The sequence below is a fragment of the Penicillium longicatenatum genome (assembly GCF_028827895.1).
Source record: "Penicillium longicatenatum strain IBT 33135 chromosome Unknown contig_7_segment0_segment0, whole genome shotgun sequence".
Classification (NCBI taxonomy): Eukaryota; Fungi; Ascomycota; class Eurotiomycetes; order Eurotiales; family Aspergillaceae; genus Penicillium; species Penicillium longicatenatum.
Genome location: NW_026643124.1, coordinates 1,262,136 through 1,285,975, shown reverse-complemented (window position 1 = coordinate 1,285,975; position 23,840 = coordinate 1,262,136). Strand labels below are relative to the sequence as shown.

Here is a 23,840-nt window from a genome sequence, read left to right as displayed (position 1 = left end):
ATTGAGGTTTATATTCTTTAATTTTAAGGATTGTTCATTGGCTGGCAGCACCAACACGAGCCAGATAGGCTTCCCATCCCTGCTGTTGGTATTGCTTGGCAGCCTCAACGGGGTCTGGAGCGGCGTAGATTCCACGTCCCGCGATAATAAAGTCGGCGCCGCGGCCAATAGCAGACTGCGGGGTCTGGTACTGCTGTCCGAGCTTGTCGCCCTTGGATGAAAGGTTGACACCGGTGGTGAAGACGACGAAGTCCTCGTTGTCGGCAGCGGTGACGGTCGAGGGAACCTCGGTCAGCGCACGGGTCGAGACGAAGCCCAGCACAAAGCTGGGGTATTTCCGCGCGTAATCTACCGAGGCAGAAGTGTACTCTCCGGTGGCCAGGGAGCCCTTGGAAGTCATCTCAGCGAGGATCAGCAGACCGCGCTCAGAGCCGTGGGGGAAATCCTCGGCCTGTGCAGTTTCGGCCAAAGCCTGGACGATGCCCTCGCCTGGCAGGACGGCGCAGTTGATAATGTGGGCCCACTCAGAGATCTTGAGGGCGCCGCCGTGGTACTGCTTCTGGACAGTGTTACCAATATCGATGAACTTGCGGTCCTCGAAGATGAGGAAATTGTGCTTCTCGGCCAGCTCATTCAGGCCATTGATGGTCTTGGGGCTGAAATCGGACAGGATGTCAATGTGGGTCTTGATCACGGCGATGTAGGGTCCGAGGCCTGGAAATTTGATGGTCCAAATTAGTGAAATTCCAGTAGGAAGTTTTTCGTTTCACTAACGGTCGGCCAGGTCCAGGAGTTCCTTGGTGGTGGTGACATCGGCGGACACTGTGACATTGCTCTTCTTGGCTTCAGCAACCTCAAACAGCTTCCGAGCCAGCGGGTTGGGGTGGCTGGAGGCACGAGTGCCAAAGGGCAATTGCGACTTGGACGACATGAGGGGTTGGCGGGGTATAAAAAGTGGCGGGTGTGGACGGTAGAGGTGCAGAAGAGGTGCAATCACAGTCACCTGTTATGAAAATCGCTTTTATTGTGAAAGAGTCAGCTGGCTCATTCGACTCGATATGCTCAGATTGAGGAGTCTATCATGCTGTCGACCTCGTTGTATTGCCAATGCGGGAACTTTTTCTGTACGCCACAGTGGATCCCTCAGCCACATGAAGCTAACTGTGGCTGAGTTGGAATCCGGGAAATCCTTGTCTCAGCGCGACACAAAACAATATGTTGTCACACATTGCCTTCTTGCTAACTGCTGAATTTGACGGAGACAGAACAATTGAATCACGGCTTACTGCATGATATCGATGACGTGCAGGCAGAAGTATTTCTCCCTCATTTCTCACCATGTACCATCCTTGAGAAAGATGAATTGCGAATAAAACGAAGGAGAAAGGAGTTCCGTTTTCGTATCATCAATATGAAGCTCTACGTGATTTTATTCCTCTTTTCTGTAAAATTTGCAACTTCTAGAGAAAGGATCTCCCGTCAATGGCCTCACACCTTGACGCGGGGGGCTTAATATCTCTCTCGACAACTTGTGAGAAGATTTCCTCTTCTCCTAGCCGCACCTAAAAATGCCCTGGTCCGCGAGCGACGACAAAAGCCTTCCAGTGATGCCATCTGGCATGCAGGCGGATCATGTAGTATTTTAGACTAGAGGGGCCCCCCTATATCTGCTAATAAAATGAATCAATGTTTCACTGATAACAATTGAAAACGAGTATCATTTCAATTTGGTATGGAAAACTGTTAATAATACAATGGATGATCCCAATCCACTTAGATTGAGAGCAAATCACGGCCAACACCGAACACACTAAGGCCCCAAAGAGCACCCTGTGCCAGCCAGAAGAATGCGCCAATCATGCGGCCCTTGCCTTGAGGCTTGCCAGAGTACACGTATCCATACATGAACAGAGTACGGAAGAGAACCCACAGACCACCAATCCCGGCAGCAAGCTCGGGGTACTTCAAACCAGCAACGAGGGTGAAAAGCATAGTCTGCGAGGAGTTCTCCAAGAAGTTGGCGTGGGCGCGCTGGGCGCAATTGAACTGCTCAGCCTTGGCCTGCGGGCAAACTATAGTCAGTGGCTGGAGAGGGACCGGATCACTCGGGTAAGACGTACGTTCTCCTTGCATTGCTCGATAGAGGCGTAGCAGTGCGGGTAAGGCACCTTGGCCTGCTTGCGGAGAGAGCCAGTCACATTGCCGTGGATGAAGCCCAGGACAGGGATCGCGCCAAGGGCGACGGCAATGACGGCGCTGGTAGAAGTGTGAGCGACTTGAAATCGGAAAAGATTTCCGTTGAGGCGACTTACCCGTAGTTATTGGGGATAGTGATAGCAACCATTATGAGTATTGTTGTTTTAGATAATGCGGACCAAAGAGCTTAAATGGGGCTCCTTTATACCTGTGGGGGGGCTCTGGCTAATTGGTCCCCGCCGGCACAATCAATCCATCCGTTCCGCGCACGGTTTCGATAATTTACTATTCGATTCGATCATACGCCTGACGATGCACAAGGAGCTTGTCAAGGCCCAAACTCCTTGATTAATAATTGGTTGGAACTCAATATGCATTCCAGTTGTAGATGTGGTAGACCTGTCCTTTTCGTACCTTGCTAGCTCCGAGATCCGCGAGCGGGATTCGGAACAATGGCTCTCTACCTTCCCGGAGGGACGCTAACCGGAAATGATTACAAATGAAATAGAATAGTACACAGTGCCACTCAATTGGGCTATTTAGGCCGATGCAGAGCTCGAAGTCACACTTAGATAGGCGTAGATAACAACTATATGCAAAATGAAGCAGCAGTTTGACAATGAGGGCAAAATATGAAAGCTGAGTCCGCATCATGGATCTCTGACCTTTTTATGGACGGCCTCACGACCTCGTCAGCAAGACACGCGGGCCAGTCAAAAGAAGAGTCAGGCCCGCATTCGACTAACACTGCCATACTTGGCCTGCCAAGCAAAGAAGTACAGTAGAGCTCCAAGTGGCTGCCCGACCAGACAAAAGCTGACCCAGAAGATACAGTTCCCGAGGGTCTTACCCAGTGGGTCTCGCATCTTCTCCAGGGGCGCCGTGAGCGCAATCAACGGTAGTTGGAACATCATACCAAAAAATGCAACACCTGGGGTGGATCAGTTTAAGCTTTTGAAAGAGAAAAATTCAGGGACCATACCAATAAAGTTGTGGGTGGGAATCCCCACTAGCATCTCATGAAGAATGGCGGATAGCGTGAAGACCATACCACTCGCGGCTAGAGGGCTCCATCCACGACCCACCAGGGGCGAGAACACATGCCTCTTCATAAACGAATACACTGGTCGGTTCCACGACCGCCAGTACCCTCCAAGGCTGGAACTATTCCACCAATCGGTATAAAATTCACGGTCTCCAAAGCGCATGACTTCCGCCAATGCATTGAGTAAGGCTTGGAAAAGGGCAAAGAAACCAGCAAGCCAAATGATTAAGGAGATGGTGGACAACTTCATCACACGTTCCAAGATAGACGCAATGTCCATGACAGCGATTTTATCAATTGAGTTTCGCAGGACAGGCGCGGCGTATTGCGCGGAGAGAAGCCAGATGAAAACTGACAATCCGACGAATTCAGCCAGTCGCTTCGCGACAAATGACCAACGAATTGATGCAGAGCGAGGGTAGACAGGCTGGTAGACCAATGTAGGAGCAAGCCAGAAGTATGTGAGGTTATTGATGGTGACGTTTCGGGGGTAGGGACATGTGGCATATATGTCCGGAAGGCCAGGATCAGCCGACGGGTTGAGATATGCGAGACGTAGATCTCGGTTGGTGAAGGCATATGAGCAATTCTTCAGCCACACGATGATCGCATGAAGCTGACACAGAGTGCCAATTCCTGGATGATGAACATAGAAATAGACCACAAAACTGGTCACTGCAAGGCACAATGTGGCATTCACAGTGTGAAGGAAAGCCGTGTACGGCCAAGTGGAGCGGAAAGCCTGTTGATCGCGCTCCTTCTCTTCGGCTGTCTTCTTCTGTTGGCCTACCGCTTGCTTTGCAGAAGAAGCTGCAGATAGCTCGATGACATAGGCCAAAAACAAATGACAGGGAACTAAAGCAAAGAGAATTGACCCGAGAATTATGTCCTGCTTGCGATAGTCATGACATTTAATACAAATCAAGACTCCATACTAGGATAAAACTGGTCAATCAACTTCCTTAGTTTTTCTTCAGTGAGCATACCTTCATAAAGTTCTCAATAATCAACCGTAGATTCATGGCCACTATTCATTGTCAGCTACCACATTCACATGCAAGTGTTACTTCGAAGCATCATTCCTTACCAAGGACCAGGACCATCAGGTTTCGAAATCCCAGAAAACTAGGTGTCACATCCGAGTCTCTACTAAGGCTGGAATGCCGCAGTTGCGAGTGATACGCAGCGATATGACGATACTTGCTGCGTCTTGGCCCACTCGACTGCATTTGGACCTCGGCTTTGTTTGAAGCAGCTCCATTGGTCGATACCGAACAGCTTGGATGCTCTTGGGCTGTGGTCACAGCTTGGGTTTGGGAAACCATCTTGAGAGAGAATAGGAAGTTTGACCTTCGGTCCTTGAGCCCTGTGGGTTGATTGCGCAATTGGACCCGAGCTGGGTCAATGCGGAAGATGACGAAGTGAAGAGACCAGCGAAGGATGATCCGGAAGAGTTACAAACCAGAAAGACAACGGATCCTCAAGTAATAGAGAATCTATGGCTTCCTGGCATAGTAAGATGAGGGGAAATAAGAATACAAAATTAGAAACCGTTGAACTTGGCGGGGAAGAACAAGGCATCATAGCGCAAGCAGCGCGAGATAATCCATGTAACCAATCAGCGGGGGCGGTCGAGCTTCCAAGGAGTCCCGACCTGCAAAGCTCCGCGACCTTCCTCCCAACGCATTCACGACGCGACTCTATAACACAGGGATCTTCCCTGCCGATTATTTAACATCATCAAACCACCCATACCCCTGGTCATGATTCTCTGATCTCGACCCACTGCAATTTCCAACACTCCTCCCGGGTTTGGTCACAATGGCCTTCTACGACGAGCATGGGGGCGACTCCCAGTTTGGCAGATATAACAAGAACTTCGAAGGCCCTGTCGGTCCCCGTCGGCCAAGTATGTGCTACGTCTTTTCACCCCGCCGAGCATGCTGTTCAAGCTGAGTTAGCAGACTAACAAACCTCGCACAGGACTGGTCACTGATTATGGCTCTTCAATGGTACAGTGGATGCGCACGCGCCGACCTCGATATCAAGGTGAAAACCGTATGGAGGTGGAAAGGCCCAGCCCCAGCTTTGCAGTCGATGTGAGTTTATGCAAATGATTCCTTCAGTGCTGTGTCGCAGAGCAGAAAGAAAAAGAAAACTGATTGACGATCCACAAAGATGATTCCACCCGTCGGTCGAACCCATTCGCCCGCCGACACAATTCCCGTGCGACACCTTCATCAATCGATCGGAAAATCGAAGAAACCTATTGTGGTGGTGCGATGGACTCCAGAGGGCAGGCGGCTGTTGACCGGCGGCCACACCGGCGAGTTCATGCTCTGGAACGGCACGGCGTTTAACTTCGAAACGGTGATGGATGTATGTTTTCATTTAAATCGCAAATGATTCGCGCGGTTACTAATCATTTTACAGGCACACTACGATCAAATTCAAGCAGGTGTGACATCGCTAGCATGGGCTCATAGCCAAGACTGGCTGATCTCGGGCGGACAACGAGGAGACGTGAAATATTGGCGCCCAAACTTCAACAACGTTGAAACGATTGACGATGCTCATCATGACGCCGTGCGAGACTTAGCATGGGCCCCGAGCGATACAAAATTCCTTTCTGCATCCGACGACACGACCCTCAAGATCTTTGATTTCACCACCCGAACCTGCGATACCGTTCTTACCGGACACAACTGGGATGTCAAATCTTGCGACTGGCACCCTACAAAAGGCTTGCTGGTTTCCGGCTCCAAGGATCATCAGGTTAAGTTCTGGGATCCCAGGACCGCCCGATGCTTGACAACGCTTCACAGTCACAAAAACACAGTCACCGCGACTCGGTTCTCGCGGGTCAACAACAACCTCCTTGCTACGTCGTCGCGGGATCAGACAGCGCGAGTGTTCGATTTGCGGATGATGCGGGATATTTGCATTCTCCGCGGTCATGAGAAGCCGGTCTCTTCTCTAACATGGCATCCGATCCACAGCAATTTGATTTCGACTGGTGCGGAAGACGGTTCTATGCATCATTATCTACTCGACGAGCCTAACTTGCCCGCTGGCGTCGTCCCTACCGTGGCGCCATACGACAGCCCGGACCCTGCCAATACACCGCCGCAAGTTATCTACCCAGCTCATCGCGTTCAATACGCCCACGGCGCTACGATCTGGTCATTAGACTGGCACCCACTGGGACACATTCTTGCTTCTGGATCGAAGGACAATTTCACTCGATTCTGGTCGCGGGCTCGGCCTGGCGAGACTAGCTACATGAAAGATCGATTCCACATCGGCGAGGAGGCTGCAGAGGCCCAAGGAACGTGGAATCGGGGCTTCGGCCGCAGACAAATGCGCGAGGAAGAGGAACAAGAAATGCAAGATGAGGCCGACAGTTTGGTCGACCAGCGACGACCTGGTGGGCCTTCTCTTCCGGGAATACAGGGTGGTCCTGGTGCACCTCAGCTCGATACCCCGGGGCTGCTTCCTGGTATTGGTGCGGCTCAGCCTCCGCCTTCGGGTGCCATGGGTGGAATGGACCCCGGTCGCCTAGCTGCAATTATGTCTTCGCATCCTCCGCCTCCACCGCCTCAATCGGGTCCTCCAAACGGCGGGATGCCTGGATTCCCTATGCTTCCCGTAATGGGTGGGACTCCGCCTATGAATATGGATATGGCGCAGTTCCAGAAGCAAATGATGGCTCAAGGAATGCAGATGCCCCCCAATCTCAACCTCCAAAACATGGCTGCCGCAATGGGTGGCCTGCCCGGTCTCCAAGGTGGAATGCCGGATGGTGGACGTCGATAGTCCCGTGGAGGATATTCTGTGGTGTAATTTGGTCGGCGTACAGGACATATATCATGCATTGTGGTGGCAACCATGGATCTGGTGGATGGCGCTCGTTGCGAAATATCAAATTCCCTTGGCCATGTATTATAGAAAATGAAAACGGATGTCTTCAAAGCTCCCAAAAAATCCGCAAATGTCGTTCCTCATAGGTTAAAGTCCACCTTGCATAGGGAAACTGGTCAAAATGAGCACCATGACGTTGACTCCACCCCAGATCATTGGCACCCATGTTGACATCCTAAAATTCCCTGATTCATAGAGTGAACCAAGCCTATTTGTGATCAGCGAGTCGCTTGGATTGTATCTCGTGTGTGGTTAGCACTCACACTACGCCAACAATGCTCCCAGATAGCAGTGCTTCTAAGCCGGCAACCACGCCATACAGCAATGGTACAAGCCATATCACGCTCCAATTGCGAAAATGCGTGAGTATAGCGCACCCGGCGACTACCAGATGAGTCACTCCATAGAAAATCAAAGTCCAGTATAGCGTGAAGCGCCAAATATCCGTCGTATAGTAAAGATAATAAGCTTCTTTGTGGTGGTAGGGAAGCGGGTTGTACAGCGAGGGAAACGAAGGCGTGTTGTAGTTGATTGGGACCCGGTTGCTAGCCATGAAGACGGGATGCTGCACTCCTCAGCTTTGCAAAATCAAAGAAGGTCAAATCATCTTCTGTTGGTGATGCTGCAGAACGAAAGCATGACCTGGTCTTATAGGAGAATGCCGCGAGTGCATTTATCTTTCAAGATGTTTGGGCCCACGGGCATGACGCTGCTTGTTTGCACTGTTTGCGGCTCCACTCCGGGACCTCGGCTGGGACTGGGGTTCTCCGCGGTTTGGCGCCCCCATCTTCTTCCTCCCCTAGGCCATGTAGATGACCTTGTGGGCATTACTGTCCCAGTTGTGGTCTACTTTCCATGGCAACTGAACGTTCGCTTGCCCGTCTGCTGCGGTCGCTGCAGGCGACCTCCAGCTTCGAAGATGCGGCTGGGTAAGTTGCGCCCGAACCATATGTTGCTCGGCAATGGCCGATAGCTAATACCTTCATTCCTATAGTCTCCTTCCAACAGCGACGAGCTTTTTATCTATTCTTGGGAATCCGCTAAATTTGACACTTCTTGCATCGCAGCTCCTCTCCGCGCCTGCTCTCTGGAACCACCCGGTCGATTTACACGCATGTCGCAAACTCATGAGCGTCTTTAATACCGCCGCCATCGCAGTCCTGCAAAACGATGCCACTGATGAGCCCCGCATGCCTCATGGGCGGAATCGGAGCATCGAACGTGAAGCATGGGTGAAGGCCGTGGTTCAGGGCGCGGACGACAAGTCTCCCCGCTGGCGACACATGATCCTGCTTGGCGGTATACTCCTCGGATTTGAGGGACAGAATCGACAGGGTCTCCCGTGGCATATCCGAACAAAGCTCGAGTCAGCATTGGCAACAGCAGCCCAATTGGCGCTTGAGGAGTTGGATCCTGAAGCGGGGATTGATGGTCATTGCATCATCATGGTCCTGAACTACACGTTTGAGCTCTTGGCGGATCTGCAACGAAATAAAATCAATTATGATCGGTTGTTGCCTGTGATGGTTAGATCCGCTTTCTTATCTCCCGAAGGACTCGAAGGTGGATTCTTTTTGGGAGCAATTGATGAAGATGTAGTCGAAGCTCCTGGGAAGAAATTCCGGTGGAAAGCTGATACTATGACGTTTGGTTATTTCTCGACCATTTCATCTCGCCCGTTAGTATCGGCATTGGGGCCCTTGTCCCGGCTTATCTCGCATGCCGTTGAGAATGTCCAGAGCCCGCAACTGGTTGCGCAGACGGTCGATTACATGGCCGATTTTGTTAGGACTTTGATGGTGCAGTGGCGTCAAAATAAACTATCTGAAATCGACGTCGCGGAGGAGAAAGACTTTTTGGATGCCGAGTCACTACAAACTACCATTCCGGCACTCTGGAAGCTTCTTCGGAATTGCTTGTATTCGGTGGTCATTGTTCTCCGCGCAGTTCTTGGAAGAACAATCAATGACCCCGCTCTCGCAGCCCACGGCAGTAAGTTCGCTAGGAAATGGTTCGTAAAATCCCTACTGACAAAGCGTTCCTTTAGGCGCCCCGTACCTTTCTATGCAATGCCTCCATATTCTACGCAATCTCTATTTCGTTTCCTCTCGCACAGGCCAAAATGGATCGTCACAGCAGAGCTTCGTCTTTTTGGCCGCGATAGATATTCTTTCCCAATACCCTGACTTAGCCGAGAATTTTCTACGAAGTATCAAGCCAGTGGATCTTGGTCAGATTCCGGAACACCCAGTGGAGCGATGCTTAGATCTGTTTTTCTTGAATACTGCCGAACATTTCCCTATAGTCTTGTCATCCCAGGCTAACGAGGATCTGCTCTTATCTGCTGCATTCCCATACCTAGCAGCTGGCGCCAACAGTCTTCTTCTGGAAATCTTCGAAGCCGCTCACAGCGTGGTGCTCGTGGTCTTCGCTATTCCCCACAATTCGGAGCTGGCTGCCAAACACCTTCCCTTCTACATTGACAACCTTTTTGCGGTAAGTTTGAATTTCATGACTATTCAAGGTTCAATGTCTGATGATCCCCAACAGGTGTTCCCAGAAAACTTGTCCGCTCGACAGTTCCGTCTCGCATTCAAGACTGTCATCCAGGTCACAGCACCCCCTCGCCATTGGCCAACAGCCAACCAATGCTCCCTTCAATCCTACTTGAAGTGGTGCGAGATCGTGCACTGAATGCTCCCACAACTCCAATCACACCAACAGCCGGGAATAGCTCATCTTCCGACATGGATGCTAGCCCCCCTCTTTCCGCGCAAGCTGTACTCATCCTGGCACTGATAGACTCGTTGTCTTTCCTCCGAGTAGAGGACCTGGAGGATTGGCTCCCCCTCACGGCAGAACTGATCAATACTATTGCAGACAGGACTATGCGCCATGTCTGTGTTGAACGCTTCTGGGAAGCATTAAGTGTCGGTGAGATGGATGTTGACCGAGCCCACTACTGTGTCAACTGGTGGAGCACTCAAGGTGGCCGTGAACTGGTTCTATTTGGTGCCGAGCCTCTCCCTGGTGCTGAAACCAAAGCCGAGGAGACTGGACCGTTTATGAGTGGTGCTGTTGGTGGGGTGGCACCTGAGAGTAAGCTATGATGATCTCAGACCCTTCGAGAATAGTTGCATTAGATGAGTGATCCTGTCATATACCACACCTGATACCAGAAATATTGTCTAAAATATATCCCGATTTTTTGAAACGTTAATACCCAATATCCGGCGTAATACCTAAGAACTGATGAAAAGAAAGGAATGTGAACACTAGGTGTCCAGCGAGACGTGGTAAATGTCTAACTTCTAGGTGTTTAGTACTACAGGTAGGCAAGCTACCATGGACAGAAGAATGGAGGTCAGTTTCTAGGTTACATCGACCTGCACGACTGGCCCAGACAGTGATGTGGAGAGGTTAACTCCACTCCGGGGAAGCTATCCACAGTTTAGTACTAACCGTTTGTCTGATTGTGAGGTACATCGTGTTGGTTCCTGCGGCTTATGCGGATCGTAGATATGTTGTTTGTGCATGAAACTGTGTTTAGGCAATTAGCCGTCCATTTCCCGTAGATATTTGAAAGGAAAACAAGAATTCACTTGGAAGATGGCAAATAAACACAATTAAAGACCTTAGAATTATATAGAGTAAGGAAGGTGCAAGGTGAAAGTAATTCAACGTCGATCGGGTTCTTAAGTGAATGAATCCACAGTACAACGTCACCGATTCCTCGTCGCGTTTCCCGCCCGCCAAAAAAAGCTACCAACTTGTATCAACCGCTTCGATTTCTCCCAACCACCCGGCACTTTCCTTTCTCTTGGTTCCCTCTGGAGATATAGAGGGGTTCCTTATCCTTGGATTGCTCATTTCTTAAGCGCCATCATTTGTCATCGCCTGGCGGAAAATGTCATGGCAGAACCCCCGCCAGAGAGCTCTCACCCCCCACCTGGTACGCCCTTGATCGATTCTTCTCGATCCTACGGAGACTCCATGGAAGATCCAGATCCCCAAGCGACACGGAAACGCCCGCGTCTCGATAGTGGAACTCGCGTGGGAGAGTCGTTATCCATTGACGCCCGCGCGACACCTCCGGCCGCACCTGCCTCGGATATGGATGTCACCCCCGATTCAGCTCGCCCCAGCAAAGTGACAATCAACGTGAAGTCTCCATTTATTGATATGACTGCCGAACCTGAAAACGCCTCTTTTACACAATCCCAAAATCCTCATTCTCCTGCCACCACCCCACAACCCTCAACCACCGACAACACCGACATGACCCCATCCAACGTGATCTCGATAGCTTCCTCACCGACCCAAAGCCCTGAAATCGAGGTCGCGGAGCTGGAGGACATGGATCAAGACCCAAATACATCTAGTTGGAGACCTCTGGGGGAGGCATTACGTGGCCATGCCGTCTCGGACGTGGTCGAGGTCGATGATTCCGACGATCCTCTGGCACTCATTGATCACTTTCCAATAATGTACGAGGGGCAGTCAGCCGAGGAAAACTTACAGCGAATTATTATCATGATCGAAAAGCGTAAGCTCTCCTTGTCTTCCCCAGCGTGGTGGGTTTAATGATTCTTCGGGGTCATAACTAATCATGAGCACAGATGATGGTCGGGATGCCAGATTAATTACAGTTGTGAAAGCCTGGATGGACAAATGTGCTCACAACTTGTATGCCTTGACTCCCATAGCTTTTACCGATGACCTTGATTTCTGGGAGCTTATACCGAAATTGATGGAAGTTTTGCTTCGCCGAAAGTACGATCCCGATTCCTGATACTTGTCTATTACCTGCGAGCTAACTCTGAATACACAGTCAAGAACTGCCTATGGATGATGGAAAGGGAGTCCTTCTAACCCTCGAAGAATTCCTTGTGGATTATGTTCACATCACGCTTCACTTGCTTCGCATGGATTGCATGACCTTGCGCCACGCGATCGACGAGCCAGATAGACAGGAAAGCATGGCCCATGCTTACTTAGACCCTCTTGCTTGGCTATTACAATATAACACCATCCCGCTTTTCCGAGCCACTGAAAATGCCTATGGTGCGGAAGTCGTTGATGTTTTGGCCCGAGTCAGGGCAAAGACAATTGCCCTCGACGTTGTCCAGGAACTGACAGACTACGCCTCCCTGATCATCCAGAATGTGGCCAAGTGCCCGCACTGGGTCGGCGCCTTGATCCCTTTTCTTCATACCGCGAACAGCACCATTGACAGTACCCTGGAACGCAGGCAGGGCCTGCCCGAGACATTATCTCTCGATTCGCCTTCCGACACCCCTTACCTTACACTTCTCTATGACACCATCCGCCTGATTAGTGAGAAGTTCCAAGAATGGATTACCAAGAAGTCCCCGTGGCTGACAAGTGAGCTGGCTGAGCAATTGTTGCGTCAAATCCAACGCTGCTTAAACATGTTCTGTCTTCGTGACAGTGAATTCATCAAACAATTAGCAAAGGACCTTTCGATTGAGATCCCCGATAATGCTGATTCCAAAGACCAACTTCATGTCATCACCTGGGGATGGAAATTCCAAGTATTGAAGAAATACATAATGGAAGGTCGCATGGAACTTCGAGCCCACGGCGTAGAAACAATGCAGTCAGATCTGATCACAATTTGGAAGCAGTACGTCTCCCCGGAGCCTGCAGGAATCGCGTTACCATTTGTTCAGTATCTGGTCCGATTCATCCGGGACAACAAGATCGTGAACTACCTTGTGGGCGTCGATTCCCATCCCCAATTGATCACCCGCAGCAGCAATATCGTTGGCTTTTTGATTGTGACATCGTCATATACAAATTCAGAGACAGACATTATCTGGAAATCAGTGACAGACAGTCAAGACAGCCGCATTGTTTCTGAAGTGTTATCGATGCTTATCAAGACGTTCTGGATGCACCCAAGCACATCACCAGCATTGATCTACATCTGCGCCAAGGTTTTGGAGCTACCCTTGGATAGATTTGATACACGCATCATTGATATCTGTGACAGCCTACTCGGCCGGGTCTCTGAAAGACCTATTGAACAAGTTGGCGGTGCCTTCGTGAACACAATTCCCTTGCGATTATGCGTGCGCTTGATTCGGGAGAGTACTGCCGCAGAAGATATGCCCGTTGAACACAAGAAGTTGCTGCAGAGTTTGGGTACCAAGCACCTTGAGCGATTTATTAAAACCGGTGTCAGCCCCAACGATAGAATGGAGATGTATGAGCGCTGTATTCAAGATATCGCCGAGATGAACCAATTCACTGCGGGAAGTATCCAGGTGATCAGTGCTCTTGTCCCGATTCATGACTCGCAAGAGATGAGAAAGCTGGCCGAAGAATTTGACCTGACTCGTCTCGTGATCAAGGATCTCCTTCACACTGTGAATGACGATCAAGTCGGTCTTGCCGATGGATTCTCGCACTATGGCATTATCTCCCGTGTTGCCATCTTGTTCCGCCTCATCGATATGGCACCAGATACAATCACCCCCGAACTCGGGAGCGCCTTCTGGAACGAGATTCTCTTGTCGAACAAATTGGGCCACGATGGACAAAAGGCAGCTTGGAACATGATGGGCAGTGCTTTGAGCAGAAGTTCCAAATCCAACCCGTTTCTAGAGCGCTGCATTCGCGAGTATTTACCCGGACTGTCGCCGAGCGATTACACCACTGAGATTCTCTCTTTTGCGAAACAGTCTATCAGTTACGATGTCCGCTTCAACCCACCACCCCCGGCAGGAGCTGATGAAGTTATCACTGTTCCCGGGATGGAGAGGATTTGGAACTTCATTCTGACAGCTTTACCCGGCACTATTGAGGCTGAGGCTACAGCATTTGCCATCGAGGTTTACCTAGATCATCAGATTATCCGCAATTCTCCACGAGCTGCCATAGAAGCCACCCATATCGCGATTGTCAATCGTTGCATTGATCAATTGAAATCTACCGCAGCCACTCTTAAAACCTCTGAATGTGCCGTTTTCAATGATGATGCTTCGATGGACAGCGTTACTCCGACTGGAGAAATAGAGGCTGATGAGCTCAAGTTCAGGCGCTCTCTTCTCTTTCTTCGGCAATTCTTGTATGGCTTGAGAACTCGCCCACTTTATAGTCCTCCAAGAGGCACCCCTCCCCGTCTCCCAGAACGGCCATTGAAAGGCAGCCCAATCGACATCTCCTGGCAGTCTTTCAACGGCAGCGCTAGTTCGCCTATCAGTACTCTACAAATCGGGGATCTCTCCTCGGCAGCCGAGCTAATGGAACGACTTACCCAGCTCACTGGGTTCTCCAAATTGTCGGCAATCTGGGGCGGCCAGCGTATTGATCTCCTCAAAGACCCAGAAGCACTCCTGAAGAACATGACACTCCACCCTGGCCTATTAATTCTTCGCAAGGCACCGGATGCCCAAGAAGTCTCCCGTGATAGCAAACACCAGTATCTTACAGCAGTCGACTCTGAAGTGCTCAAGCATTTCGATGAGATCTATGAGCTCCTCTCCCTCAAAGATGACTTGGCGAGAGAGATATTTGATTTCCTCATTGTCTTCCCGCCACAAGAACGAGTCTTGGAGCTCGTCAGGTCAGAAGAGAGTGATGAGAAGGCGCTGTTCCCGCTTGAGAAACCTTTCCTGGCACTCTACTCATTCCATGCACTCCTGTCAAGTCTTCATGAGGAGGAAGCTCAGGTGACACCCAAGCAAAGCTTCGTATCGCACAGCATCAAGATGTTAGTAGTGTTTTTGATGTCCGACGAACTCTTGGAGTCTCTGAAGCTCAATAAACTTCGACTTGCCCTTGCCACAAAATCGATTGAATCCCTGTTGTGTGCTCTAGCTGTCTACTACCCGGATAATGATAGCTCGGCTTTGATTTCGGACCCGGCTCCTTTTGCCCAGCGGCTACTAAACCTTATTGAAATCGCTCGCACTCTACCTGTATCTTCCGTGATCGCTCCTGGCGTCCACAAGTTGATTTGCAGTTCATTTGCATTCCTTATTGAAGGCTCAGTCCGCGACTATAAGCTATGGGAGACAATTAAACAACATGCCCAGTTTGATCAGCTGATACGCGAGCTTCTTCTCAAAGAATGTCGACAGACTATCCGAAACGATGTTGCAGAGAGGATCAAGATGATCTGCAACCCTTCCAAATTGCTAAAACAATCGGGGAAGATGGTTAGTGATGACTTGCAGACTCAAAATTCTGCAGAAAGCCCTATCCGAATTGACATGCTTGCAACCTTTTGGAACGCGTTGGTCAAAATCATTCCACAAACATCAGATTATGCTACACAGTCTGCCGAGTTTTTTAGAGTCGCTCTGTCGGTTTTCCGCTCTGTTGCCGAAAAGTCCCCCCGAGATGTCATTATCAGCCATTATCTTCGGGAATGGACCGATATCATGTTTCGCCATCAGAATGAGGAGTTTGTTGGGCGTGAGATAGTTGACGAATTCGTCCTGGGATTTGCTCTTTTGTTGGAGAACTGCCTTGAATTGGCCGATCGTGCCAATATCGAGCTGGATACTTTTGATCTCACTGAGAACATCTTGAACAATTATCTTTTCCCAGATCTGTCGGATGTTTCCAATGGTCCAGTCATCCCGCGTATCCCTGTGATGCACACAATGACTCGTCAGAAGCTGTACAATATCGTCAACCTCTTGTGCAAGCGATCGCATGAGAATCTCCACCAAACTATGCAGCAGCTTGAAGACATTGTGCCTCGCGACATTTCCTACGGCCCGAATTCTAGTTTCGATCGTTCCAAGATGATCCGAGCCCCAGAGGGATACGCGGGTCTAAAGAACCTGTCTAATACCTGCTATCTCAATTCCTTGATGACGCAACTTTTCATGAACGTGGAATTTCGGGATTTCATGCTTAGACTGCACGTCGTGGATGGTGACTCCTCTCAGCGGCTGCTAGACGAAACTCAAAGGCTTTTTGCATGGATGCAAAATACTTGGACGAAAAGCATTGATCCGCAGTCTTTTGTTGAGAGCATTCGTACCTATGACAACGAAGCCATTGATGTGACCATTCAAATGGATGTTGATGAGTTCTACAATCTTCTCTTCGACCGCTGGGAAGCCCAGGTTGTCGACGCAAAGGACAAGAAGAAGTTTCGATCTTTCTACGGTGGTCAGTTGGTCCAGCAGATAAAATCTAAGGAGTGTTCGCACATCTCCGAGAGGCTGGAGCCATTCTCTGCTATCCAGTGTGACATAAAGGGCAAAGCAAGTCTCGAAGAAAGCTTGCAGGCGTATGTTGAGGGTGAGATCATGCAAGGTGACAATAAGTACTCTTGCACTGCCTGTGGTCGTCATGTTGATGCTGTCAAGCGGGCCTGTCTGAAAGACGTCCCTGACAATCTCATTTTTCACTTGAAACGTTTCGATTTCGACATGGTGTCAATGATGCGAAGCAAAATCAACGATGAATTCCAGTTCCCTGAACGAATTGATATGACGCCATACAATGTTGAGTATCTATCTGACCCGGAAATGCTTGCTGAGCCTGATGTCTTTGAATTGGTCGGTGTTCTAGTCCACACTGGTACGGCTGAATCTGGGCATTACTACTCATACACTCGTGAGAGACCCTCTGCAGACTCTGTATCGTCATGGGTCGAGTTCAATGACTCGGATGTCAGCCGATTTGATCCTTCCACAATTGCGGACCAATGCTTCGGTGGCCAGGGCGATTCGATGCATTCGATGGGTGGGGTTCAGATTAACAAAGCCTGGAACGCTTACATGCTGTTCTATCAGCGTGTATCGACAATGGAGAAGTCAAAAGAAAGCTATCAGCCGTTGAAACAAAATTGTCCGGTGCAAGTCCCCGTACCCGTTGACTATGCGAATCACATCGCTATGGACAACGAGCTGTTCATTCGAACCTATTGTCTTCTGGATCCTTCCTATACATTCTTTGTACACCGTCTCCTTGAGAGATTACGCGAGACGAATTTTGAGTATGCCCATAAAGCAGAACTTGAAGTACTTGCCATGGACATTGGGCTCGATACATTCGAGCAGCTGATTGCGCGAACCAAGGATTATCTGGGAGCAGACTGTATCTACACTGAGCTATACAAATTGCTCAGTCGGAATCCACGCGCAGCTTTGCAGACGTTGAAATGGGCTTGTGACAGGGACACTTCGTTTCACAACATTATTTTGCGAACTTCTAGCCAGGAAATTCGACAAAAGGGTATTGTGCTCCTGATAGGATCTCTCAAACGACTCCGGATGCACCTGAAAGACCCAGACATGGATGAGACCGACCGTGGTCACCTGGAGGGTCAAGCTCAGCCGCTTATTGAGCACATTGTGGAGATGCTGCAGCGTCTGTGGCCTGTACTACTGGGCACCCCACGCGGCTGGGACGATTACTTCGACTGTTTTCTCAGACTTGCCGAGTGTGGACCCGAGGTCATTGGCATCTTGCTTGAGAAAAACATTCTGACCCGATGTCTCGAAATCATTTGGCTCGACCAGGACGACAAGATGAGATTAAGACTGTCCTACCAGAATTACAGCAGACTGTTAGAGAAGGGGCGCCGGTTCATTTATAAGAATATGCTGGTCCTCTGCTCTGTCCTCTTCAGGAGTATTGACTTCTCATTGCCTCCGATTTCAGACAACGAAGTTCGTCGAATGTCACCAAACGGAAAGTACGCGCTCACCTACACCGAAAGCAAGTATATCTGGCAGGTCGACGATGATGGCAATGCCGGCTTTTTAAAGCAATTACTCCAACATGAGCATTTCGGTCTTCAAGATGCTATTCTGGATATGTTTGTCAGCCTTGTGGCAGCAGAGCCCGAAGCGAACTTCCTGGATCGTATTGTCAAAACCTTGGAGCTTGGTCTGCGGCTGTCACCGGCTGATCTTTGTGCTCCATTTCTTTGCATCGCAATTGTCTACTGCAAGCACGCACCTGAAGTAGGAGAGGTGGCTGGCATGATCGACTTTGTGGCCAAGGGGGTGAGCTCCATCAACAATAGTGGTGGCATTGACCACATTGACTTTTTCGCGCAGCTTTGCAATCAAAGTGCTGTCAATGAGCGGCTGTCGTTGGGACCAGAGTGGTTCAAGAGTGTTGTTCAGCATAAGATTCCTGACTTTGCTCCAACCTTGCTGGTTGATACCGAAAGAGTGGTCCGCCAACAAACACTTGACATTGCCAACAAGCTCCTTTTCACTCTGGATCGTGAGAATAACCTTGAAGAACCTCGCTCGCCGCACATCGAAATTGGCAGACAGCTAGCAAAAGCCTGCGTACAAAGGATCAATGATCCATTCCTCACTGGGCAAATCGCAAGTGTTGAGTCCAGACTGGTGTACAGCATCACATCGACCCTTACTCATTGTCTGGAGAACTATTTCGACCCTGAGAATGAACAGGATCAACTCTTCATTCACCGGGCAAACGGTACCATTAATTTCCCTTGTCATTCACACGGAACCTTCAACTAATACTGGCGTTTCCTTTAGACACCCTCAACTTGCTCGATCAAATCACGGTCGATGTCCCCGACGACTTTATCTCAGGTACGCCATCCTTGACTTCACGCCTCTACGACTGCATCTAACAGCGCCTTCAGAATCCGAAATGCCCTCTCCAGAAGAATGGGAAGCCACATCTGCGTTGGCTAGCGACTCTGAAATGGGAGTCGCGGGCTCCCCTTAGCTGGGTCGAGCCTAGGCACTCGACTCAATCTTCTTGTTTTGTTAGTTTTTCCCCTTTGTTGCTTAAGAAGATATTACTTGGCTTCAGCGAGCGTGACATGGAGTTGTGATGACAAGATTCAATTACGATTTTATGACCTGGAAACTTGCACTTTTGTTCCCCTCCGTTTTACGGGGGCTTGGCGTTGCTTTTTCTTGTACTAGGCCACGGGCTGTGATGCTCCAATGAGATGTCATAAGAATTCTTATTCTGTTCTCTGAAGTAGCATAGTAAAGCTTTAACTGCAGGTTTCATGGGGACACAGTGTTCTAGATCAAGTTTATTCAAGTGGCTTGGTGTTGATACAGTAAACATAGACGCCAGCGCCAATGTTAAAGTAAGATTGCTGTTAATATTTGGTTTTTTCTTGAGATGGGGATCCAATATTGTCAACGCATTGTCTTATACGTCCTCAAACTCATCTTCATCCTCATCCGATTCTTCTTCCTTCACGCCTGGCTCAGCCTTCACATCAGGGTCTTGTTTGACAGCGGGCTCAGTAGTGACACCAGGTTCAGTCTTGATCTTCTTAGCAGTTGGCTCATCATCAGCTGGAGTAGACGGTGTCCCAGCAGAAGACGGGGCAGCACTCGACGCGGTATCGAGCTCACGTTTGATCCCAGCAACAGCAGAAGTAGGCGTAGGAACACTGGTTGGACCCGCTGCTGTTGCGGGGGTGGCTGGACCACTCTGGCCGGAAAGGCCGACATCTTCAAATTCATCGAAGTCGTCCGAGTCTTCTTCGCCGCTACTAGCATCCTCCTCAGCTTGAAGGGCCTTCTCACGTGCCATCTCGGCGTAGTAAGCGGCCACCTTGTCGTCCAGTGCATCGAGGCTTGGCTTCTGGTCTTCGTCTCCCAGCTCCGCTTTCACAGGCACACCAGCCTCGTTCTTGCCATTGACATCACCGATTGTTTCACGGTTGACAGTAGACTCTGTATGCCAAACAGGAAGTTGGTTCTGTTTCTCAACAGCCGCTTTGCGGGCAGCTTCCTCCGCCTGCTCGGCGGCGCTCTTCTCTTCGGTAGACGTAAGAGAGATCTCCAAGGCAGCGGCGTCTGTTTTGACGTTGGCGCGTGTAACGTCCTGTTGTCTGGGGGCCACGGCAATGGCGGCACGAACAGGGTGTGTATTCTGGTTCCGGGCAATCTCTACTTTATGATCCCAGGCTGTATCGAAGTCATTGGGTGGGATTTCAACGGAATCAATCTGCTTCAGCAATTTGAGCATATTATCCAACTGGGCCATCAGCTTGCTGTTTTTCTCGTGACCTGTGCGATCGATGCCCTCCACGCCCTTAACATCCTCTGTTCGCTCGAGGATCGCTCCGCAATTTTGGCACTCGAAGCCTTCGTCCGAGACTAGACTCAGCACATCCAGCTCAGTCCATTCTTGACCACAGCGGAGACAGATGTATTCCTTCCGCTCTTCGCTTGGCGTGTATTGCGCTTTGATCGTAGAGGTCAATTTCGAGACCTTGTACTTGATTGCGTCGATGACTGGGTGGAGCGGGATGTAGTAGTATTCACGGTTCACAGGACGAGTTGACCCATCACGGATCTCGGCGCGCGTGCTTCTATATTTCAGGGAAATCACACATGGTCAGCTCATGATGGGAGTAAAAGCTCATTTCACTGGAGTCAGCTTACACTCCGATTAAGCGATCCTCGCGCAACCGAGCGCATAGCTTGCGGAGATCTTTCTGTTGCATTCCCATCACAAACGCAAGGTCTTCCGCGTGGAGGCTGCGATAGATCAGTTCAAACATCCTTATCCGCATATTCAATTCCGCAGGAAAAGAGTATCATACACCGAGTGGAGAAAAAGCGCATCTACTACCAAAATATGACGGGTCTCATAGAAAGCACGGACAACGCTCCGGATGAGCGTGTTTGCAAGATCCATGTCTGCAGTTGGTTTCTTAGTGCGAGCGCACTCGTAGAGAGCTGTGTTCTGGCGTGTGAAGGGGAGTGGAGAGAGTCGAGTCGGAAGACGAAGCTTCTGGTCGCGGGATCAAGGACGGACAAAGTGGGTCATCGCTCAAAGACTTGACTCGAAGGGAGAAGAAGTCGGGTGAAAGAATGAATATCGCGCAGGACGGCGCCTAGCGTGGTGAATGCGACGAAATGAAAGTCGCGGGAGCAGTGAAGGAGCCTCAAAAGTCACATGAAAGAGCTGTTTCTGCCTGAGGATTCTGTGTCCTAAAGAGGACTAGCGCCCTCGATTGTAGATCTCGATTTCCAACCTTTGTAGTTTTAATCCTCCTTCACTTTGAAACCATAGTTCTGTCAGTAAAGCCGTATGGAGCTTTAATCTCGCATTAATTCCCCGCTTTCCATCTAGTCCGAAGGGTCGATTATCGGTGACGTGCACTGTCCCGGACTTTCGGGCTTAAGAGCTACGACTAAGCTCGGTCTTTGCGTCGATCTCCGGCCATCCACTGGGTGCCCCAGACCGTATTTTTCTCAAACACATTGTGGCTCATCTCCAGGTAACCAACAATTGGCATTTCGGTGCGAGGTTTATGCCGACTGACAAATACAACAAGGCTTGGATTGCGGAGGGAAGAGTAATCTTTGAAATCAAATATAAAAGGTACATTGATCGTCATTCAGAATATATGTATCAATGAAATTTGACTTCCTGCCTTGAACTCATATCACTCTTTTCAAACTCGAGTATCTATTTTTTGATTGATATCAACCATGCCAAACGTTCTGATTCTTGGTGGCTCGGGCTATATTGGCCTTGCACTTGGAAAATTGCTTCTTCAAGCAGGCACCCACTCTGTCTGGGGAACTGCCCGAACCCCCGAGAAAGCAAAGCTGCTCCTCTCCAACGAGATAGTCCCTGTCGAAGACAACATCACTGACCCGACCATTCTCAGTGCATTCATCATTGACAATTCCATCAACGTCGTTGTTGATGCTTCCTCGGCTTATGAAGCCGCAGGCAAGATCCTCGACGGGGTCATTAAAGCCGCAACTACCCAACAGGAAGCATTGGCGAAAGAAAACATGATCGGCCCAAAGCTTGGTTTTGTGTACACCTCGGGCGCCTGGGTTCATGGCTCCCAGAAGACGCGCATCAACGATCTTGCCCCGGTTGGAAGCGTCTTGTCCCAGGGTAAACCTGCCACGCCAGTCGCATGGCGTCCGGCGCACGAACAAGCTATCCTTGCATCGCGCGATAAGCTGGATGTCGCCATTTTACGACCTCATACTATCTACGGGCGTGGGTCTTGGGTTTGGGGAACCTGGTGGGGTCCCTTGGCAGAAGCGGCCAAGTCGCGTAGTACCTCACCCGTGCAAGTGCCTGTTGATCGCACAGCTTGCCCTGGAGTTGTTCACGTTGATGACGTCGCTGCTGGTTATCATGCCGCAATTGATCGTATTGACGGTCGGCTGGGCTCGTGGCCAGTTTTTGATCTGATTACAGAGACAGTTTCAGTGGTGGAAGTTTTGGAGAATGTTAAGACGGCGTTGGGGGTGGATGCTCCGCTTGAGTACACTGGGACCCATGGAAACCCGTTTTTAGAAGCTTTAAGCTTGGTGAGCAAGTCGGATGCTTCCCGTGCGAAGACTGTTCTAGGATGGAATCCGAAGCGGACAGAGTTCTTGTTAAATCTGCCCATCTATCTGAAGGCCTGGCAGGCATCGCAGTGATTTTTGAAAGCCACAGGGTTGAATGAGCTCAGCAATATATGATTCTATCATGAAAGGGTCAATCCATTCGTAATAAATATAAGAAAGAATTCATGCCGCCGCTTCGAAAGCTGCCCGATTCACAGGTGTAATGGGATCCCCCAGAAACTCTCCATTCGGCCCAACCACTTCAAGAATATTTTTCATAGCGTTCAACTCAAAGTTTATTCTGGTATCCAATGCACCACCACCAATATGTGTAGTCAATGTGACATTGGGCATACTTGCTAGTCTTGGGGACACCTGCGGTTCATGATAATGCACATCCAATGCAGCAGCCGAAAGATGTCCCCTTTCCAGAGCCTGAATCAAGGCATCTTCATTGACAATCTGCCCTCTTGCAGTATTGACAAGTCGACTTCCGGGCTTCATCAAAGCCAAGGCCTTTGCATCAATCAAGTCTTGTGTATGCTTATTGAGTGGCGTATGTAAAGTCACACAATCTGCCACCCTCATAAGATCATCCATAGATTCATGATACGTCGCCTCCAGCTCTTCTTCTTCCTGGAGATCAGCACGCACAATGTCGAAATAATGGATTTTCATCCCCAAAGCCACACGTGCCTTAAAGGCAAGTTTCTTACTAATGTTCCCGAACCCAACCACTCCGAGCACATGCCCACGAGGGTTATGCGAGATGGTCGCAATTAACTTGTGGGTTTCGGTGAATTTATCCGGGTCGGCTGTCCGCGCGGCCAGCTGGGAGCGAGTGAAATTGCGAAATACACTCAAAATCATGTACAGCGCTGTATCGGAGACAGCTTCGTCTGAGGCACCGGCGCCGTTGGCATACCAGATCTTTTGTTGGCCCAGGACATCGACATCCGCCCAGTTGAAACCAGCCCCTGCGGAGGCGAAGATGCGTACACTAGGTGGAAGCAAGGAGATGAGTTCGGCGTCCCATTGGCCCATGAAACCTCCCGTTTGGAAGTGAGGGCGGAATATGGCTGAGAAGTCGCCGTATCTGGTCAACATTAGCACGCATGAAGGAAACGTAACGGGTGGTGGATGGAATAGATCACTTTTTATATTTCAGTGATTGAATGAAAGAATCACGGTCAGTCTCTGTGGCTTGAATAACATTGAAGCGCGACGTAAATTCGTTTTTAAAGAAATCATGATTGTATTTGATGTCGTCACCAATGTGAAGAACAGTAGGTTTGGTAGTCATTTTTGAGATATTGCAGGAGCAAACATTGCTTTCGGAACCTGACAGAATATCGAATCTT

The 23,840-nt window shown here is 49.8% G+C and overlaps 12 protein-coding genes across 12 annotated transcripts; 6 read left to right on the top strand and 6 right to left on the bottom strand.

Moving 5' to 3' along the window:
* Positions 1-34: 34 nt before the first annotated feature.
* Positions 35-931, bottom strand: pyrG (orotidine-5'-phosphate decarboxylase pyrG; the record flags this gene model as incomplete). Its single annotated transcript, XM_057121123.1, has 2 exons — positions 35-714; positions 775-931. 2 exons carry the CDS (start codon positions 929-931, stop codon positions 35-37), a joined length of 837 nt encoding a protein of 278 aa, XP_056966877.1.
* An 842-nt stretch (positions 932-1,773) lies between these two features.
* N7484_010735 (MAPEG family protein) lies at positions 1,774-2,344 on the bottom strand (the record flags this gene model as incomplete). The annotated part of the gene is made up of 3 exons (XM_057121122.1): positions 1,774-2,061; positions 2,121-2,256; positions 2,313-2,344. The coding sequence occupies 3 exons, from the start codon at positions 2,342-2,344 to the stop codon at positions 1,774-1,776; spliced, it is 456 nt and encodes a 151-aa protein (XP_056966876.1).
* Positions 2,345-2,921: 577 nt separating this feature from the next.
* N7484_010734 (putative diacylglycerol O-acyltransferase (DgaT)) lies at positions 2,922-4,566 on the bottom strand (the record flags this gene model as incomplete). The annotated part of the gene is made up of 4 exons (XM_057121121.1): positions 2,922-3,127; positions 3,179-4,175; positions 4,228-4,268; positions 4,329-4,566. 4 exons carry the CDS (start codon positions 4,564-4,566, stop codon positions 2,922-2,924), a joined length of 1,482 nt encoding a protein of 493 aa, XP_056966875.1.
* Positions 4,567-5,062: 496 nt separating this feature from the next.
* On the top strand, positions 5,063-7,057 carry N7484_010733 (WD40 repeat domain-containing protein; the record flags this gene model as incomplete). The annotated part of the gene is made up of 4 exons (XM_057121120.1): positions 5,063-5,150; positions 5,225-5,340; positions 5,420-5,620; positions 5,675-7,057. The coding sequence occupies 4 exons, from the start codon at positions 5,063-5,065 to the stop codon at positions 7,055-7,057; spliced, it is 1,788 nt and encodes a 595-aa protein (XP_056966874.1).
* A 192-nt stretch (positions 7,058-7,249) lies between these two features.
* N7484_010732 (uncharacterized protein) lies at positions 7,250-7,715 on the bottom strand (the record flags this gene model as incomplete). The annotated part of the gene is made up of 2 exons (XM_057121119.1): positions 7,250-7,370; positions 7,426-7,715. 2 exons carry the CDS (start codon positions 7,713-7,715, stop codon positions 7,250-7,252), a joined length of 411 nt encoding a protein of 136 aa, XP_056966873.1.
* Positions 7,716-8,017: 302 nt separating this feature from the next.
* On the top strand, positions 8,018-9,856 carry pex8 (putative peroxisomal membrane protein Pex17; the record flags this gene model as incomplete). Its single annotated transcript, XM_057121118.1, has 4 exons — positions 8,018-8,091; positions 8,157-9,154; positions 9,210-9,658; positions 9,713-9,856. The coding sequence occupies 4 exons, from the start codon at positions 8,018-8,020 to the stop codon at positions 9,854-9,856; spliced, it is 1,665 nt and encodes a 554-aa protein (XP_056966872.1).
* Positions 9,857-9,909: 53 nt separating this feature from the next.
* On the top strand, positions 9,910-10,272 carry N7484_010730 (Pentaxin; the record flags this gene model as incomplete). The annotated part of the gene is made up of 1 exon (XM_057121117.1): positions 9,910-10,272. The coding sequence occupies one exon, from the start codon at positions 9,910-9,912 to the stop codon at positions 10,270-10,272; it is 363 nt and encodes a 120-aa protein (XP_056966871.1).
* Positions 10,273-11,074: 802 nt separating this feature from the next.
* Positions 11,075-11,746, top strand: N7484_010729 (ubiquitin C-terminal hydrolase; the record flags this gene model as incomplete). Its single annotated transcript, XM_057121116.1, has 1 exon — positions 11,075-11,746. The coding sequence occupies one exon, from the start codon at positions 11,075-11,077 to the stop codon at positions 11,744-11,746; it is 672 nt and encodes a 223-aa protein (XP_056966870.1).
* Positions 11,747-11,771: 25 nt separating this feature from the next.
* Positions 11,772-18,868, top strand: N7484_010728 (uncharacterized protein; the record flags this gene model as incomplete). The annotated part of the gene is made up of 4 exons (XM_057121115.1): positions 11,772-11,935; positions 11,994-18,610; positions 18,673-18,729; positions 18,783-18,868. 4 exons carry the CDS (start codon positions 11,772-11,774, stop codon positions 18,866-18,868), a joined length of 6,924 nt encoding a protein of 2,307 aa, XP_056966869.1.
* Positions 18,869-19,309: 441 nt separating this feature from the next.
* N7484_010727 (putative transcription factor TFIIE complex alpha subunit) lies at positions 19,310-20,812 on the bottom strand (the record flags this gene model as incomplete). Its single annotated transcript, XM_057121114.1, has 3 exons — positions 19,310-20,483; positions 20,557-20,652; positions 20,718-20,812. The coding sequence occupies 3 exons, from the start codon at positions 20,810-20,812 to the stop codon at positions 19,310-19,312; spliced, it is 1,365 nt and encodes a 454-aa protein (XP_056966868.1).
* An 800-nt stretch (positions 20,813-21,612) lies between these two features.
* N7484_010726 (NAD-dependent epimerase/dehydratase family protein) lies at positions 21,613-22,572 on the top strand (the record flags this gene model as incomplete). Its single annotated transcript, XM_057121113.1, has 1 exon — positions 21,613-22,572. One exon carries the CDS (start codon positions 21,613-21,615, stop codon positions 22,570-22,572), a length of 960 nt encoding a protein of 319 aa, XP_056966867.1.
* Positions 22,573-22,662: 90 nt separating this feature from the next.
* On the bottom strand, positions 22,663-23,782 carry N7484_010725 (D-mandelate dehydrogenase-like dehydrogenase; the record flags this gene model as incomplete). The annotated part of the gene is made up of 2 exons (XM_057121112.1): positions 22,663-23,575; positions 23,634-23,782. The coding sequence occupies 2 exons, from the start codon at positions 23,780-23,782 to the stop codon at positions 22,663-22,665; spliced, it is 1,062 nt and encodes a 353-aa protein (XP_056966866.1).
* Positions 23,783-23,840: the final 58 nt, after the last annotated feature.